Genomic DNA, 19,264 nt, shown 5'->3' on the forward strand with positions numbered 1-19,264 from the left:
CCACTATTGACTCATGGATTTCTCTTTTATTCAGTGGGTTATAATCTGTTTCTATCATTATTTCTGTTGCCCCCAACATGGCCCCTGAGACCAAATCAGTTCAGGTTGGTGCCTGAGTCCTTTCAATATGTTCCATCGTTCTTTGAGTACTTCTTTGCTTTCTGCCATAAGTTGTTTCAGGCTCATCTTGTACTTTTCCAGTCCCAGTTCTAGAACAAGACATTTCTCCAAGAAGCACTGGTCCCTTTTAGTGGAGAATGACATCTAGAAACCCAGACCTGAGGACTAGATGTCCTCATTTTTATTTGGGTGTCACTGCTCCCACACAGTGGGTGGAGGTAGGGAGTATATGTTTGTGTGTATGTATTACATGTGCACACATTTGTATCTATATTTATCTCTACATATAACTATATGTAAATTGAAAACCATGAGGTAGCACCAATACCTCTAATTTCAGTCCAACACCACAGATTTTATTCTGTTTTTTTTTCCTTTCTATATTTATTACTTCATTCTCTGACACTGAGAAACCTGGCTCCTATTATCCACATGCATCTCCTTATTTGTTCAATCTTCCTGTAAATGACCAATCTCCAGTCTGTGCCACCATCTTCATTTTTGACCTGCCTTGTATTCAACCCTGATGGTAATCCTAATATGGTATTACTTGATAAAGCCTCATATATTGAAAACAACCTTGTGTACCTTGTTCTGATATATCAATACTATAATTTTAAAATATTTTATTATATATATAGTTACCTGTAACTCATTCTATTCAGATAGCCACCTATTAGAGGCTCGAGAATTAACATCTCTGCCAATAGTGGATATGTCTTCAGGGTTGGTTGAGATTTTTTTTGACGTATAGTTGATTTACAATATTGTGTTAGTTTCAAGTGTACAGCAAAGTGATTCAGTTATCTATATATTTATATATATATAAATATTTTCAGATTATTTTCCATAGTAGGTTATTGCAAGATATTGAATATTGTTCCCTGTGCTATATAGTAAATCCTTGTTGCTTCTCTATTTTATACATAGTAGTGTATATCTGTTAATCCTATACTCCTAATTTATCCCTCATACCTTTCCCCTTTGGTAACCATAAGTTTGTTTTCTATGTCTGTGTGTCTCTTTCTGTTTTGTAAGTAGATTCATTTGTATTTTTTTTTACATTCCACATATAAGTTATATCGTATAATATTTGTCTTTCTCCTTCTGACTTACTTCCCTTGGAATGATATTCTCTAAGTCCATCCATGTTACTGCAAATGGCAAGATTTCTTTCCTTTTTTGTGGCTAATATTCCATTGTATGTATCAATATATACCACATCTTTATCGGTTGAGATTTTGATATGGTGTCAAAATAAAAGAAAAAAAGCTGATGACTTATTGGAGGCACTTCAACAACTGAAGAAAACCTTAGTTATTAAGATTAAAGTCAAAACTAAAGAAAATGCCCCAAATATGTGATATGCCAACAAGTAACCATTGTCCCTATGGGCTCCAGGATTCTGGCAAGGCAGAATGGGCTATAGGTGTGTTAAAACCAAAACTGTCCAAATTTTCAGAAGCGCTTACTCTTTTTTTTTTTAATTTTTAAAATTTATTTATTTATTTATTTATTTTTGGCTGCTTTGGGTCTTCGTTGCTGCGCGTGGGCTTTTCTGTAGTCGCAGCGAGCAGGGGCTACTCTTCGTTGCGGTGCGCGGGCTTCTCATTGCAGTGGCTTCTCTCATTGCGGAGCACAGGCTCTAGGTGCACGGCCTTCAGTAGTTGTGGCACGCGGGCTCAGTAGTTGTGGCATGTGGGCTCAGTAGTTGTGGCTTGCGGGCTCTAGAGTGCAGGCTCAGTAGTTGTGGCGCACGGGCTTAGTTACTCCGCAGCATGTGGGATCTTCCCAGACCAGGGCTTGAACCTGTGTCCCCTGCATTGGCAGGCGGATTCCTAACCACTGCACCACCAGGGAAGCCCCAGAAGCGCTTACTCTTTACACTTAACTCTAATAATAGCAACACAGTCCACACCTGAAAACTCCTCCTGTGGTCTCACCATGTGAAATGCTTACAGAAGGACCCCTGAGACTTGCTTGTCCCTCCATCTAACCATGTCTACTTCCTTGTACTCAGATCCAGCCACTCATAAGATTACGCATTTTTTCTTGGGTTTCTTGGTATCCTCACCTTGCCACTCCTCAAGTTTGCTGGTTCTGACCTCAGATTGCCCCCGAGTCTGTGTCCTCCCCTCACCCCTCTTAAGATTGGCATTCTGCACTTGGCTTGGTGCTTGACCTGGCTCCTGTGGGGCTGATGGGGGCACAGGCCTCTTTCGTTTTCATAAGGAAATTGAAAGACACATGGCACAGAAGCAAGACATATTCTAGAACATTTTTGCTTTGTAGCACAGGAAGTCCAAGCCCAGAAGTATTCTAAAAAGCATTGGTTGTTAGCATTTTATTTGGATGGGAGAATCCTGTGATTTGCACAATGTTGTATTTGATCTGGTCCATCTGTTCCTTTATACTGGAACTTTAATATTCATTCAAAAATCAGTATTATTTGAAAGACTACCCGGCACCCAAATATTTTTCCCAAGACCAGTCACAGTGTCTGAAATCCGAGCATCAGAGATTCATTTGATGAGGAAAGGAACTTTAAAATATTTTTTGTCCTTAAGTGCCCTCCATGGAAATAGGAATCTCTGTGGGAGGATTGTGAGGCTGGGAGAGGTTCTGAGGTTCTTGAGATCAATTTCACTTTTCAGATCCAGCCTCTCCCCTGGTCACTATTTTTGTTTTAACTTAAACACTTTCTAATGTTTTGGTGTTGGAGAGCTGTGGAAATGATGCTTATGAATATGGAAGATTAAAAGGGAGGAAGTTATTTGTGTTGTTGGAGACAAACACACTTAGCTCAAGTTCTTCTTTGTAAGTTGCTTAAGATGCTGGCACAGAGGGCTATAGGTCAAGTTAAAGAGAATGCCAGGGGAAAAGTTATCTGTAACGTTAACTGGAACCATGAGTCAAGGCAGGGAGCCTGGAGAACGGGGAGTAAGTCAAAGAGGCCTCAAGAACAACTTGGGAGGCAGAAATGCCACCCTAGGCAGAGGGTCTGACACTTGGGACATATGGGCTTCTGGCTGCCGTCTTGTACGTCGGAGGTACATACAGTCCAAAGAGAGTGGGCTTCGAGCCAGTCATCTCCGTGCAAGGAGTGGAGGATGGGGGTGGGTGGGACATTCAAGGATTGCTGCCACCTATGAGTTTGGTAAGAAGTATTCTTACTCCCCTCCTGTCACTTATCTGCATTAAGTGGCTTGTTCTGACTTGTTCTGAAACTCATAACTCCCTCAAGAAAACTTGTGTATGCCCTGACCTCTCCTCCTTCATAACAACCAACATCTTTCACAGAAGTCCAGAAGCCTCCCCTGCTGCCCATTGATTCCTAGATAGCCATGTAGCCAAGTGTGTGACTCTACAGGGAAACTATGAAATATCCATGTGGTTTGTGAAATTCAAACTCATCGCAGCTGATCCCTTAAACCAGGGGTTGGAAAGGGCCAAATATGGCCCTCTGAGCCATAGGATTATTTAAAAATTTTTAGTAGTCATTCACCACTTTCTTGGGGGAGATTTTATACAAAAATAAAGATTTTGTGTTTGTTTGTTTCCCTTGAGAAAATTGAGAAGATCTAGACACACCAGACCTATATTCCTACATGGTGGTAGTTGGCTGGGGCAGAGTAGAGGGTACCACTTCCAGGTGGAGTATGGTCCCCACGGTTCCCTATTGTCTCTCTGCCCGGCCCTCTTTACTCATTTAAAACACATGCCTACTCTTTTGTGAGCTGAGTTGAAAAACGCGCCTGAAACTATCCTTGGCTAGCATCTTAGATAAGATGGCACAGAAGATAGAAAAGGAGTGGAGAGGGCTGTAAAAAAAAAAAAGATTACCCTATTTCAAATGGTTAACTGAGACACTGACTCCCTGCAGGCCACAAATCTTAGCCTGACCCAGACTTGGACCTTCTCACGGACTCAGGTTCACTGCCCAGGTCGGCATTTCATTGATGTCATACTCATTGGGCAAACATTGGAGATGTAAGTGGAAGCATTCTCTCTCACTCATTAGAAAGAGGCCAGGGTGTACTTCCATTTTTCCTAAACAGTCTGAGAGGTCCGGGACCAAGAATAGTAGGTCTGGGAAGCAAGAAGAGAAACTGCTCTGGTCCCATACTTTTCCTCAGCTTCTGCTCACCAAATCTGTGCCCCCAGGGACTGCTCACACCTCCAGCGTGGCTGGGAGAGAGACAGCCAGAAGAGCGTGGAGGTGCCACTGCACTTTCTCTTTCCTGAGGTTTGGATCTCAACCCAGCAGTACCCCCTGCTATTTTCATGGTGCAGTATGTTTGTAGGAGTAGAGGGGAAAAAAGTGGATATGGAAGAATGTGGATTCTGGAAATCCGAGAAAGTAAAACAAGACTGTTACTTACCTTTTCTTTAAAAATGGGCTACGTTCGTGTTTGGCTTTTCAATGTGAAATCTGCTGGGTGTAGCTGCCTTGAGTGGAGTGGAAGTAAATTTGTTGGGTTTGAGGAGGTCAAGAAACTATGATGAAAGGGTTTGCATAAGACATTCACATGATATGAGGATGATACCGGCCTACAGAGGTTTGAGGTGTGTCAGTGAGTGTAACTGACAAAGGTGATGGGAGGGAAAGGTTGGTGCAGTTCACTTAGTTCAAAGGAGAACATTTAAAAACTATCTGCGAATGGAGATTTAACAGGGGACAAATGGCGACTGGTAGCTAGGAGGATGCCTGGACTAACTTACTGGTCTTTCTAATGATGGAAAGTTTGCTCCCTGAAAATCAAATGATTTCTTATTGGGAGTATCTTACCTAGTTCTTTAGATGAACATATAACCAAAAATACAACGTTTGAATAATCGGTTGTATCACTTATTTTTCCCCTGAGTCTTCTGATACTGTACTTTCACAGCAATCCAGATTGGCAGAGAATTAAATTCCATTGGTTCCTTAGATATTACTTCTCTCCTGACCTCTCTGCATAGCTCTTCCGGGAGCAGCTTAATGTGTTTCATAGGTCACACAACAAAGTACAAGGTGGTCCCGGCCCAGAGGGAAATGAGGATCAGCTGCTCGATTGTTGAGGTCAGAATCCCCTGGTGGCACCTCTAGGCTGCTCTTGAATGCTCTGTCTCAGTTGGTCTTATCTTTCAGTGAGTCATTCGAGCCGTGAGAATGAGGCTTGGTGCCTTTCTCTTACCCACACATTCTGTGTCCTGGCGTATTTCTTGACTCTCTTTCCTTTCCATGCCAACTATGGCTGCCCTAATTTAAGACCTTTATCATCTCTTGTCTGAACTGTGGCAGCAGGCTTCTAACTAGCTGTCCATCCTAAACTAAGAGACCCTGAGTGTCTCCAGTTACAGTGCTCTGCTTGTGATTTGGAGGTAAGAAGGGATGTTGTGTTTGCCAACGTCATCCTGTCCCTTAGTTAAGCTTCTGCAGGCAAAGTCCTCTAGTGACCTTCTCCAGCCTCAACTTTTAACCACCTCCTTCAGGACCACAACTCCAGGGGGCACCATTATACCGCGTTGTATGTAAATGGGGCCTCTGGAGTGGAGTGATATTGTGGTCCTTCTCTTTGCCTCCTACTCCAGCAAATGCCAGAAATAGGTAGACATCACCCTGCTGATTCCTGTTTCTTTGTCTTTGATTTTGCTGGTCCCTCTTTCTGGAACGTCTTCTCACTACTTTTCCCTACCTCTTTGGACACACAGACACACCAAGATACACACAAACTTGTGCACACATGCACACTTCTGGTTAAATGTTATTCATCCTTAAAGACATAGCCCAAGCATCAACTTCTCCAGCAAGATTTTCCTATTTCTCTACTACGCCTCACCTTTGTAATCACACTTAAAACATTGTATTTCAATTTTGATTACACATATGCCTTTCCTCCATGAAACCGTGAGCTCTTTAAGGGGCAGACACCATGTCTCATGCATCATGGTAGTCCCAGTTCCTACCACAGTATCTTTCCCCTAACCCTTGTTAACACTGCTCTCTGCAGGTCAGATTTCCCATCCTAAGGCTGACCCATTCCCAGGGTGACTGAGAGTGGGACTACCTCCTTCCTTCACTGGAAACCCTGCCCTACTTACAGGGATGGAATTTTGTCCTGTGGACCCCTGAAAGATACTAAACATAATATGTGGTCCCACACATATTCCCAAAGTCTAGGTTTATTGAGTATTGATATCATAGGGGAATCATCGAAATCTAGACCAAGTTGTACCGCCTAGAGCATTATCTAGTTCCTTTACAAAACTTCTCCAGCATCAAAGGAAGAGAAGACAGATCTGCACACTTTCCTGCCTATCGTGTGTGTGTGTGTGTGTGTGTGTGTGTATGAGTATGAGTCATGTCTCTGATTCCTCAGATGGCAACATATATACACAAACAAACAATACTATACAGGCATAGGGCAGTCAATGCGTACTTAGAGAAAGATACATTTCTTTGGGAACCGTCAACTGTAAAGACTTGGATCTGACAAAAGATACATCCAAGAAAGTACAACTTCTTGAGGTCTTGCTTAAGAGGAATTTTCTCATTATTTTAATTCAACAAATAGTTATTAAGAGCCTACTATGTGCTGTAGGCACTGTTCTAGGGGACATATGAGTGAACAAAATGGAAAAATAAATCCTTATCCCCATAGGACTTACAGTCTAATGGGTACTTGATTGCATTTGCATCAGTAAATGTTCTCCTCACATTTTTCCTAGAGCAAAAGAACATTCTACTTCAAAGATAAATCCAGGTTTCCAGCTCTCAGAAGAGAGGGATGGTTTCCATCTTTCTAATGATCCTCCTCAAAGCATATTCCAAAAACACTTGAGGTCCATCTTAGGTAGTGCTACTTTTAATGTTGACATTTAATGTTTCTATCAGGAGATGAAAGTATTTAATGATGATATACGTAAGCCTACCTTTAAAGATACCACCAAGTAACCAATTAGCTTCTCCAGCTTTATTCAGCAAAGGAGAGCTGATAAGATTATACTAAATTTAGTATTAATAGCCTTATAGCAATTGAACCTCATCTAGCTCTTCTGGCTCTCAGCTTAAGCAGTGTGCAGTGTGTCTGGGTGACATTGGATTGGTTTCTCTCCCATGTGTGGTTAAGGGGCAGTTTTCCCTTGGCAAAGTCCCCTTGATGAATCCATGGTGGCACTGGGTTATCTCTGAGAGGTCATTGTTCATCTTCCATCATAGGTCAGACTTGGCAGTGGTGCAATAAGTTTTCTCGCTACATCTGTACACGCATAATCATGGGCTGTTCTGAACACATACGTCATCTTGTGGGTGGATGAGAGGATTCTAAAAAACAAAAAACAAATAGGCCTTTTCAGTTTTTTGAGCTAAAAGAAAACAATAAATGTGTTTCAACAAGGAAGATGATCCCAGGTCAATCATAGAAGTTTGTGTTGGCTGTTGGACTAGGTAACCCCCAGAATCCCTCCCATCATCAATAGACTGTGATGGCAAGAATCATCCATGACTCAGAAGTCAATGCTATCGGTGTCTTGTCGGAGCAGACTCATAAATATAGAGAGAAATCAATAGAAGACTATGAAAAAGAGAGATTACCTTTGCCCATGTTTAACCAAAGAAAAGAGCTCTTTGCGTGCCATCCTTCCTGTCCCGATCTGTGGGCTAATTTTACCCAGCCTCAGTAGAATCACAAGAAGCTATTTGAAGTGCCGTATTTTCAGAGAGAACTTACTAATGGTGGAAGAAGAGTGAGACATGAAGGCTAATAGTGAGTCCATGATGTTAATTCCAGCTCTGTAAACCAAGTGGGGGGGGTCTGCAGATCAATGCAGCTCTGTAAACTGTTTAATTATACCCGCCTCACACACATGAGCAGCTCCACATGAACAAATACCCAGCTTCTGTGAGAGATAGCTTTCTTTCCTACATCGCTCTAATAGTAACATTATTGACATGAAAGTAAAAGGGTAGAATGATCCTTGTTGTAAAATGTAAAAAGTACGTAAAGCTCCACAGGACATACTACTTCTAGGAGTACAGTTGAAATCCAGTAATGCCAAGCAAATTAAAAGACTGATGTTTTTTTTGTTTGTTTTGTTTTTTTTTTTTTTTTAATATTAATTTTTTGGAGTTGACACACCTTATCACGCATTTGATTTTAAATCATTCAGGGCCACTTTGGAGAGAGGCTCCGATTCTTTTTTTTTTTACTTTTTATTTTTATTTATTTATTTTATGGCTGTGTTGGGTCTTCGTTTCTGTGCAAGGGCTTTCTCTAGTTGCGGCAAGTGGGGGCCACTCTTCATCGCGGTGCACGGGCCTCTCACTATCGCGGCCTCTCTTGTTGCAGAGCACAGGCTCCAGGCGCGCAGGCTCAGTAATTGTGGCTCACGGGCCCAGCTGCTCCGCGGCATGTGGGATCTTCCCAGACCAGGGCTCGAACCCGTGTCCCCTGCATTGGCAGGCAGATTCTCAACCACTGCGCCACCAGGGAAGCCCAAGACTGATGTTTTTATATTTTAATTATTAATCTAATGGTTTGCTTTGAGTTTGTGAATGTATTGGAATGGTACCTAGAACTTGACAAAGTGACTGTGCTTATTTTTATTTTCTTCCTCCCCAGATAGACTTAAAATGATAATAATATCTCCATTTATCCAACATTGACAAGGAAGGAAAGTGAACATGAGCACTGAGTATACTTTCCAAGTAACTAAAATTTCAGCCTAGGCGAGATATAAAATTAACAACCTAATAATATACATGGAAAAATTTGAAATTCCATTTAGTCTTTAACACAAATCGCTGAATATGATTATCCTATGATGGTCTCAGGAGCTACTGTGGTGTGTAGGGTTGCTTGTCCTACACTGAAGGATTCCAAACTGACATTTTTGTTATTTTGTTTTGTTGTCTTGTGCCCATTTTCACACTTGTCTTCCTCACTTTTAGCTGAAGTAAAAAGTTACTTTGCCTGAAGTAACACTTTTTCCTGTTTCTCTCCAACCTTCTAATTGTGTGTTTTTATTTCTAGTAAACCAGAAAACCATTTAACCAGATATGCTCAGAATTATATCTAAAGTAGTCATATTAAGAGTTTGTTTTGAATTAGGAAACACTGAGGTCCCAGTGTAGGTTATGGACACCCTACTCTCTATCCCTCACACACTCCCCAACTCATAATTCTGCCTATAATCTCAGGCAGATTTCTAAAGCTCACCATGATCCCCAGTTTAAAAATTTCTGTTCTAAAGTTTATGAATTATACCTATATAAAAATACTGATAGATACTGTCTCAGAGCTGGTCATTCTGTTTTTAGACCAGGAGGCTGAAGACTTTGGTTCTGTTAAGTTATTGACTTCCAAGTCCGTTAATATGTATTTGGTGTGTTGACAGTACCTGGTGAGCTGAGCTTAAATGAATAAACTATTAGAGAATGTGTATCAATGGATCCACCTAGCCATACCCTGCTACTTTGAAGCTGTACTATATATATTATATATATATATGCATATATATGTAAAATTTCTAATGAATAAATAAATATATCATCTAGTGTAACATTCTCATTTAATCAATGAGAATAAACAAATTGATCATCTAAGTACATGTATCTGTATTGGTTTCACCTCTTCAAAGGAATACCATGAAGATACATAAAGATGGCTGTTAAAATATTGGAGATTTCAGAGGAAAGTTACAATGTAATGATGATGATGATGAGATAACTTAGCTACTGTTTACTGAGAATCTACTAAGTACCAGGCACTGTGCTAGGCAGTGTATACATATTGAATCTAACTTTCAAACTAACCTTTAAAGATAAGTATTATTGTCCTCATTTTATAGGTAAAGAAACCTGAGACTAAAGTTAAGTAATAGGTTCAAAATCACAAAGCTAGTGAATGACCAAGCTGGAACTTTAATCAGTCTGTTTGACTCTAAAGCCTGTTATTTTTTCCCTAAAATTAAACATAGCAAATGATGTGTTTGTAACTCTTAACAAAGTCTAAGCCAGCCCTATAAAATATATTAAATCTTGTTTTTCTAGTGCATTTTAAAATTGTAATAGTCAATCTACTAACTTCAAAGAACTTAGATGCACCTACAATTCAATTTAACCTTTATCTTAAAGTTAAGAGATGCCCATTGAAAGGTTTTAGCCAAGGGGATTATATGATTAGATTTGTGTTCTTGGAAGATTGCTCTGGCTGTTCAGTTGAATGGGTTGGAACAAGATGTGACTGGAGGCCAGGAGGCCAGGAAGCCAGGAGGGAGGTTTTTTTATCTACAGCATGAGGATAGGGAGAAATGAATGGCTCTGTGGCTATTCAGGAGGTAGCCTGGATCAATTTTGCTGGCTGACGGGGTACGGCAAGTCAGGACAGTTAGGAATCAAAGACAATGCCCAGGTTTCTGTGAGGACACTTCCCTCTCTGTTGTTAGGATAGGTAGGGAGGGTATTAGGAGGAGATTTACAGGTGAAAATGATGAGTGAATTTCAGACATATTAGGTTTGAGGTGTTTGTGAAGATGTTACAGTGGCCTTTGGATATTCAGTTTTGAAATTTGAGAGTGATGTGGACTAGAGATTTAGTTTTGGAAGTGAGCACCATGTCAGTGGGTAAATAAAGCCACAGCAGTAGATGAAATTGCACAGGGAGGGTAGGCACAGTGAGAAGTGCAGCGAGTTGAGGACAGACCCAGCAGAACACCGACATTTAAGAGACATGTAGCAGATAAGGGGTAGCTAGAGTCGAGGCAGTGTGGTGTCATAGAAGAAGTGCTTCAAAACAGGAGTGACCCTAGTATTGACCCAAAAGAAATGAAAACACATGTTCACACAAAGACCTGTACACAAATGTATATAGCAGTTCTGTTAGTATTTGACACAAAGTGGAAACAATGTAAATATACATCAACTGGTGAATGGATAAATAAATTGTGCCTCTGTACAGTGGAATACAATTCAGCAATGAAAAGGAACTGCCTATACACACAACAATATGGAGGACTCTCAAAAGTGTTTGCAAAGTGAGAGAAGCCAAACACAAAAGGCTACATACAGTTTGATTCTATTTATATGACATTCTGGAAAAAGCAACACCATGGGGACAAAAATCAAGTCAGTGGTTGCCAGGGGCTGGAGATGAGAGGAGGGGATTGCTATCAGGAGACTCAAAGGAACTGCTTGGGGTGATGGTAATGTTCTGTATTGTGACTACGGTGGTGGTTACACGACTGTATAATGTATCTGAACTCACAGACCTGTACACCTGGAAAGGATGAATTCTACTGTATGTAACTTCTGCCTCAGTAAACCCAACTTAAAGTAAAAAATACAAAAAGGAATGGTCAAAATGTCAAATGCTGGTCATAAGTCACACAGGAAGAGGACTGAGAGATGCCCATTGCATTCAGCATTGGTGACTCTGTGGGGAGCAGGGTCAGTGGTGCGCGGGAGGCAGAAGCTAGAATGCTAAGGATCAAGAAGTATGACAAATATTGCTGGTTGTCCCCCAGTATCCATTTCCCCTTCTTTCATGGGAATGGAGCCCCTGACTTTTGGCTATGCTATGCTTCTGACTATGTGGACTGAAGACTGCTTTGCCCAGGCTCCCTGGAAACTGAATATGGTCATGTGAATTAATTCTGGCCAAAGAGATGTAAGTGAAAGTGTCCTGAGGCAGCTTCTGGGAGCCTTCCTTAAAAGGCAGCTGGTATGCTTCCTTTGCCTCTTCTGCTTTGCTTCTTTCACCTTTGTGCTGGTTGGGATGCAGACACGGTGGCTGGAGCCTAAGCAGCTAACTTGGATCATGAAATGACTTTAGGAAGGGACACCACAAATAAAAGAGCAACATTTTGGAGGAGTCTGGGTCTCTTAGCTCTTTGAGAGCTGCTAAACAGGTCCAGGACTCTGAACTTACAAGAGGTAGAAAGACAAACCTGTTTCCTGGTTAAGCTTCTTGGTTACTCACAGCTGAACTTAATTATATATGCTACAGGGAGTAAATAGGAGGTAAGGGTGTAGAGATGGTGAGTATGGGCAATCCTTTAAAGAGGCTTGACTATGAAGGGGAAGAGTAAAGATAGGATGGTAGCTGCAGAGGGACATGGGCTGAGGGAGAGTTCTCTGATCTCCAAATTCACACTGGATTCTCTGAATGGAAACCTGGAGAAGATCTATAATCTCTTTCCACAAAATATCTCTGTGAATCTTCACTGGGTTTGACTTTGTGGCTCACTTTCCAGAGGGAAAGGAAGGGAGTGAATCTACCCAGAACGCTTTGCGCTCGTTTCCTTTCAGTCCCTTGAGTGTGTAGAGCTCTCCCCCATCTAGAGCCACCAGAGAAGCTGATGGCTGGTTGGAATGCCCTTTCCCCTGTGGCTTGCATGTCTTAGCCATTCCCCCTCTCAGGCCAGTCCCTTCAGGCGGGCTTTCCTGAACACCTTTCCTTAGCTGGTCCACTTCCCTTTGATTCTCCATCAGAGTATTTTTTTAACTGCTATAATAAAATATAATTATATTGTATTTACCCAGAATGTACAATTTAATGCTTTATAGTAAATTCAAGAGTTGTGTAATCATCACAAATTAATTTAAAAACATTCATCACAGCATTTTACTACTTAATTTTTATAGCAATATCGTCAGCCTGTGATGATGTTTATTTTTTTCTTTCTCTGTGCTTTGTCCTTCTGCATTAGCCTGTGAGCTCCACCAAGACAGGGACCGTGATGGCTATGCTTAGGGTTGCATCCTCAGCACCTAGCAGATACCTACTCACAGAGGGGCCGGGCAGTAAGATACAATGAAAGCCTGAAGCTTGTCTCATCTACTCGTCACTGCAGCAGGTGCAGGGCCCCTGGATGGGGAGCCAGGTTCCCACTCGGGAAACCGTTAGGAGTAGAGGATTCTCAGAAGGGGTGTAGGGAGGGAATATATGTCCCAGGGAGGCTTATAACCGTGGGGGTGGGGCCGTGGTAATTTGGGAAACCATATTCAGTATGTCTTGTTTTCAAAGAACCAATTAGGGAAAGTAACGCTGGGCAGTATCTTTCTGGCAGGCGGGAATACGCAGAACGTGGAGTGATAAGAAGGGCGTGGGGTAGCCAAAGTGATGGAACACCGCATTAACGCGCCGCAGCGCAGCTGGAGTTTACCTTGGGAAACTCAGATGGATGCCCACTTAGCTGGCTCAGCTGCGTTTCCGAACCTGTGCCCAGCCTGTTGGGGGCAGTACTTGCTATTTGCAGAGGCCAGATGCTTCTTCCTCTTGCAACTTTCGAGCTGCAACCTTGCCAATGACTCAATCGTTTTCCTGCGCCCTGTGGGCTGTGCCACCCGCCGCAGCCGCGCACCTCCCCCTCCCACCGGTCCCCGGAGTCTCAGGGCCGCGCAGCCCGTCCCAGGGGAGCCGCCAGCGCACCTGGCGCCTCGGGCGCCGGGGCCCTGCGCGCTGGTGGCCACATCGCCCGGCGCGCAGCTGCCAGCGCGTTCCCTCCCCAAACACTTAAGTGGAGTGGCTTGTCTAGTGCCCAGCGAACAACATTATCCAATTGCTTCCCGTTTTATTCGCAGGCTGGGAGCTGAGAGAGCCTGAGCTTTCACTTTCAACCCTCAAGGGGAGGAGGGGGTTCGGGCGGGGAGGGGAGACGCTCCCGGCTCCACCTCGCGCGCCGCGCGAGCAGAGCGCCCGGCTCCGGCAGAGGCGAGCAGCGCCGTAGAGCCCCGCAGCAGCGCGCCCGGCCGCCCGGAGCCCCGCGATGGAGTGAGTATCCCGCGCAGCGCGCGCTGTTCGCTGCCTTCCCCTCCGTATGTTGCTATGGCGACTGAGGCAGCAGGCTGACCCCGGCTCCGGTCCCGGATGAGTGTTTAATTTCAGTCCGGTGTGTACGCCTGGCGTTTCCATAGCAGCAGCCGCGGCGGCAGGAGCCAAGGGGTAGGAGCCCCGGGATGCGTGGTTTTGGCCGCTGCCCCTTGGCCAGCAGGACCTCTGGAGGGGACGATGTTGCTAAGGAGAGAGGCACGTTCTAGGCTTCCCCGTCTCTGCTCTAAGCTTCCGCTACTCAGGGAGTTGGCCGCAATAGCCATTACTTCCGATTCCTAACCATGTCAGCGCTATTGGACTGCAGTTAAAAAAAAAAAAAAAGAGTGGGGGGGGGTGTCACTGCGGATCAGAAGCAAATGTGGCTGGGTGTGAAGCGTGTAATGGAAGGATGATGAGTTAGTGGGTAATATGAGCCAGAGCTGCAATGCCCTGGCTACTAGAAACCATGAGGACCTCCAAATAATTGATTTGTTCCTGGGGTAATTGAGAAAAGAGACAGAACCCTAGGACTGGCAGCCGGGGGTTGAATTACAACGTCTGGCACGGTGGGCACCGCATGGGAGGGGTGGAGGAGAGGGCATGAAGGCAAGAGGGGCGTTAACCGGAAAAGACACAATAAAGGGCTCCCGTGCAGGTTCGGACTGGGGTTCCTCTCTCCTCTGCCTTTGCATCCTTGCGTTGCTTTTTGGTCACTCTGCCAGGTTGCTGCCGCAGCAGAGCCACTCTGACAGGCGACAGGCTCCAATAAGGGGTCATTTTGGGAGCCAGCTATTAGATATCTGCTCACTTGGTCAGCTTCTCCTCCTCCTTTCTCTTCCCACGGATACTCCCTGACACTGACGCTGTATGAAATCATATTTCAGCCTGGAGATAATGTCCTGTTTTCAGGTATCAGGACTTTCATGCCAACCCCATAAACCCTAGATGCAGCTTTTATTCCCTCCCCCATATCTGATTGTGTAGATGCAATTTAATCCTCCCCAACAAGACTACTAAAGCAGAAGTGAGAGATGGTGTGGCATTTTAGCATTGAGAAGTTGTAGATTTCAACCTCTGCCTTGGCTGGTCCTAGTGCTATTGATTTCCTACAGCAGTAATTTGATGTCTCTGAGCCTCAGTTTCCCTATTTATACAATGGAGATAAAGATGTTCCTTACTCATTTTTAAATGTTGAGAGGATCAGATAATATTTCTATCTCTTCTAAAGAGATTTGTAAATTGTAAGGTATGTACAAATTTAAGGAGCTAATGATTAAGGTTCCAGAGTCAGTTTGCTAGGTTTGAGTCCTTCTACACTTTGCTACATGACGTCAGTCTGCCTGGGCCTCATTTCTGGACACAGAAATAGTAATAATAACAACTCTTTCATGTGATTTTTGTGAAGATTAAACCAGTTGATACATACAAGGTTTTTGGAACAGAACCTAGCACAAACTAAACTCAATAACTAGCATCAATTGTCTGTAAATAGTATCTATTATCTATTATTATTACTATGGTCTCCAGCATTTCCCATTGACATTTTATGGGGTCTCAGGTTGGCAGCAAGCAATTTTTTTTTTTCAGACAATTGGTACAGAAACTCAATACCCCAAGGGCAACTGAGAGTAGCACAATTCTTAAGATACCATTGTAGATGCAGAGACTCAACCAGAAGACGCAGCAGGCTTGAGGAATACATAGCAGAAGCTGGCCAACTTGCCTCTGGCCCACTCCATTCCCATTCCTCATTGCCATTTTGATGCGGAAACTGTCTAAGAGATTGAATGTAGGTCTGGTCATCCCACTGTGTAAGGTTAAAGGGTACCCTGGTTGTTGGCTGGGGCAGTAATTTTCATCTTTACGATCTCACATTAATATTAATACTCTAATGTATAACCTATCTGCCAGACTTGAGTGTGAGAGTTCAATAATTGTGTAACAGTATATAGTATTTGTACGTTTACTTCCTCAGACCTTCCCTCCCTTTCCTCTCCGTCCCCTGCTAAGCTTTTATTTCAGGTGTGCCAGTCTCCCACCTGGAACTCCTTGTGAACAAAGGCCTTTCCCATCACACCCTTCTGCTCCCTCCACAGGATCCCAGTTGGTGCCTCAGCCAGCCTCCTTCTCCTCTAACGACCTGGCCCTGGCTTTCCCATTCCCGTGTGACATTCCAAAGCCCTCCTCACCTTCCATTTAACCTCCTGAATTTCCAACTGTCTATCTATTCTCTGTCCCACTCCCTTTGCTTCATTAATATAGTTAGCTTTTTAACTCTTTATATCCCCTTTCAGAATAGCACCTTTTTCTATCCTACCTTGAAATTTCCCATATGCCGCATCCTGTTCTTCCCCTCAATCTAAACCCTCCCCAAATCTCATCCTAGATAGGGCAGTCCTTAAATGTGAGTGGGATAGGGACTCAATTCTCCTTACTTACTGTGTCCAACTTATGTTTATGAAAAAATTAAAAGGGGGAATAAAATTCACTTCCCTCTTATTTTTTCATGTAACCAGCAAGTATTTGTGGAGGTCAGCACTGGTCAAACACAGCAGTCATGATTCTCATCACCTGGAGTTCATAGTCTAATGAAGGGATAGATGTAAAACCAGTAAACACAAGTGACTCTATAAATACATAGTGCAATAAATGCCATGGAAGGAAAAAACACAGAGAAAATGACAGAAAAGCGACATAGGTTAGATTAAGGGGTCAGCAAAGCCCCGCTGAGGAACTGAGTTCTAATGTGACATCTAAAGGATGAGTAGGAGCTGGCTAGGTAAGAGGTAGAGGGAAGAAGCACTCTGGGCTGAGAATGCAGCATGTGCTAAAGCCCTGAGGCAGGAGTTGGAAGAACTGGAGGAAGGGAGGTGTGGCTGGAGTTGTGGCAGTGAGGGGATGGTGGTTCAGACATGGCTAAATGCATGGAGCCGCCAAAGAGCTTTCTGCACCTTTCCTTCTGAAGGTATTTAAAATGAATGTGTCATAGCCAGGCGTGAGATTATCAATTTAAAAAGCCAGACTGTCGTGTGCCAATATCTGATCATTTTGAATAAGCCAAGGTCACTAATTTAAAATGACACTGAGTTAAAAAAAAAAAGACACAGTCATTTATTCCTGAGAATGTTTGGTTTTAATAAAACAAGAGCATCTTAGTTAAAATGAGAAAAAAAATCTAGATCACAAGCCAAGAGGGTCCTAGGTGATTGTAGCTGGCTACCCTCCTTGTTGGGTTGAGTGAGAGCATATGTTTGTGAGCATGAACTGTAGTACATGCAGTTACTAATTTGATACCACACCTAAAGGCTTTGCCAGACATTTCTCTAGAACAGGCTGGGAGCCAAAAAGCAAAGAGAACATAGCATGGGAACTCTTTAAATTGTAGAGTGTGTCCAATTTAGACTTGATTGATTCCTTAATTCTGACAGCTGAGGAAATGAGAGAACATCACTTAGCCTTCCATTTACCATTTGTTGCAGTTATATTGTGGGTTTTACATTTTCAAAGTTTTCAACATTTGCAGTTTTGAACTGTAAACATAATTCTCACAGTTCATTCAGTCGAGTGCCCTTTAGGTACTAGGCACTGTTCTAAGCACTGAGATTACAGCAGTGAACAAATCTGAAACAGGTCCTGTCCTCACAGAGCTTCTATTTAATAGTGGAGAACATATTTTATATATATATGTTAATGTCAGGAAGTAATAAATGTTAAGAATAAAAGTAAAACCCAGTAGGACACTGGAGGGTGATGAGGGAGGGTTACTTTTTTTAAAAATTGAAGTATAGTTGATTTACACTGTTGTGTTAATTGCTGCTGTACAGCAAAGTGACTCAGTTACACACATATATATATATATTCTTTTAAATATTCTTTTCCGTTATGTTTTATCACAGGACACTGAGTATAGTTCCTTGTGCTATACAGCAGGACCTTGTTGTTTATCCATTCTGTATATAATAGTTTGCATTTGCTAACCCCAAACTCCCAATCCATCCCTTCCCACCCCCAAGGGAGGGTTACTTTTGATAGAGTAGTCAGGAAACACGTTTCTGAGTTGGTGAATTTGAGAGTTTGAATAGAGACTTGAACAATGAGAGGGTGACCCATTGCAGAAGAAGAGCAGTTGCAAAGGTCCTGAGGCAGGACTATGCTCTGTGGGCTTAGTTTTCATCTTGGATCTAAATGGAGTCCAGGTCACCACCAGCCCTTTCACCAATGGCCTCCTCTTTCCTGAGCATTTTGTGTTGATTTAGTGTTCAGTTTGAAGGTTTTGTTTTCAACTGGGGCCCAAGGATGTTATATTCTGAATGCCTTTCTGTTGCTTTTATGAACAAACAAATTGAATGTGTATAAAATTATAGACTCATGTCCCCCATTCTCCCATAATTCTATAAGACATTGTTCCATTGTGTTCCAGCCTTGAGTGTTGCTCTGGTCTGAAGCTAGCCTGATTAATTCCTCTGGCAATTTTTTTTTGCCTTGATGCTGATAGAATTATTTTTAAACATCAAAGTTTAGCAACTTTTTTGTGATATTTCTCACTGTAAGTCATTGTGTCAGTTTTTCCTGGAAAATGGTATGTTCCTTTGAACTGAAGATTCATATTTTCCTTTATTTTTTTTTTTATTTTTTTATTTTTTAAAGAAGATCTCTTATTTATTTATTTATTTATGGCTGTGTTGGGTCTTCGTTTCTGTGCGAGGGCTTCCTCCAGTTGCGGCAAGCGGGGGCCTCTCTTCATCGCGGTTGCGCGGGCCTCTCACTATCGCGGCTTCTCTTGTTGCGGAGAACAGGCTCCAGACGCGCAGGCTCAGTAGTTGTGGCTCACGGGCCTAGTTGCTCCGCGGCATGTGGGATCCTCCCAGACCAGGGCTCGAACCCGTGTCTCCTGCATTGGCAGGCAGACTCTCAACCACTGCGCCACCAGGGAAGCCCCCCTTTATTTTTTATAAAGGTATTTTCTTCCTGGCCTTCAATTAAGAATTTTAGGGCTTCCCTCGTGGCGCAGTGGTTGAGAATCTGCCTGCTAATGCAGGGGACACGGGTTCGAGCCCTGGTCTGGGAAGATCCCACATGCCGTAGAATAGCTAGGCCCGTGAGCCACAATTACTGAGCCTGCGCATCTGGAGCCTGTGCTCCGCAACAAGAGAGGCCGCGATAATGAGAGGCCCACGCACCGCGATGAAGAGTGGCCCCCGCTTGCCACAACTAGAGAAAGCCCTCGCACAGAAACGAAGACCCAACACAGCCATAAATAAATAAATAAAATTAAAAAAAAAAAAAAAAAGAAAGAATTTTTTTTTTTTATCTGCTACAGGTATATCTATTACTCCCCCACCATAACTATT

General features: G+C 43.0%; 1 protein-coding gene across 6 annotated transcripts in view; it reads left to right on the plus strand.

Moving 5' to 3' along the window:
• Window positions 1-19,264, plus strand: part of PALM2AKAP2 (PALM2 and AKAP2 fusion) — a 506,958-nt gene that overhangs the window by 9,241 nt on the left and 478,453 nt on the right. For 2 of the 6 annotated variants that reach the window (XM_007178230.3, XM_007178232.3), the window contains exon 1: window positions 13,783-13,874. The exons of 1 other annotated variant lie outside the window; for it this stretch is intronic. In XM_007178230.3, the coding sequence (XP_007178292.3) occupies window positions 13,870-13,874 (5 nt within the window). In that variant the 5' untranslated portion in view covers window positions 13,783-13,869. Of the gene's footprint in view, window positions 1-13,782; window positions 13,875-19,264 lie in introns of those variants that run through there. 3 more of the 6 variants (XM_057548011.1, XM_057548012.1, XM_057548013.1) reach the window with 3 other exon arrangements.

The sequence above is a fragment of the Balaenoptera acutorostrata genome, chromosome 6, assembly GCF_949987535.1.
Source record: "Balaenoptera acutorostrata chromosome 6, mBalAcu1.1, whole genome shotgun sequence".
Classification (NCBI taxonomy): Eukaryota; Metazoa; Chordata; class Mammalia; order Artiodactyla; family Balaenopteridae; genus Balaenoptera; species Balaenoptera acutorostrata.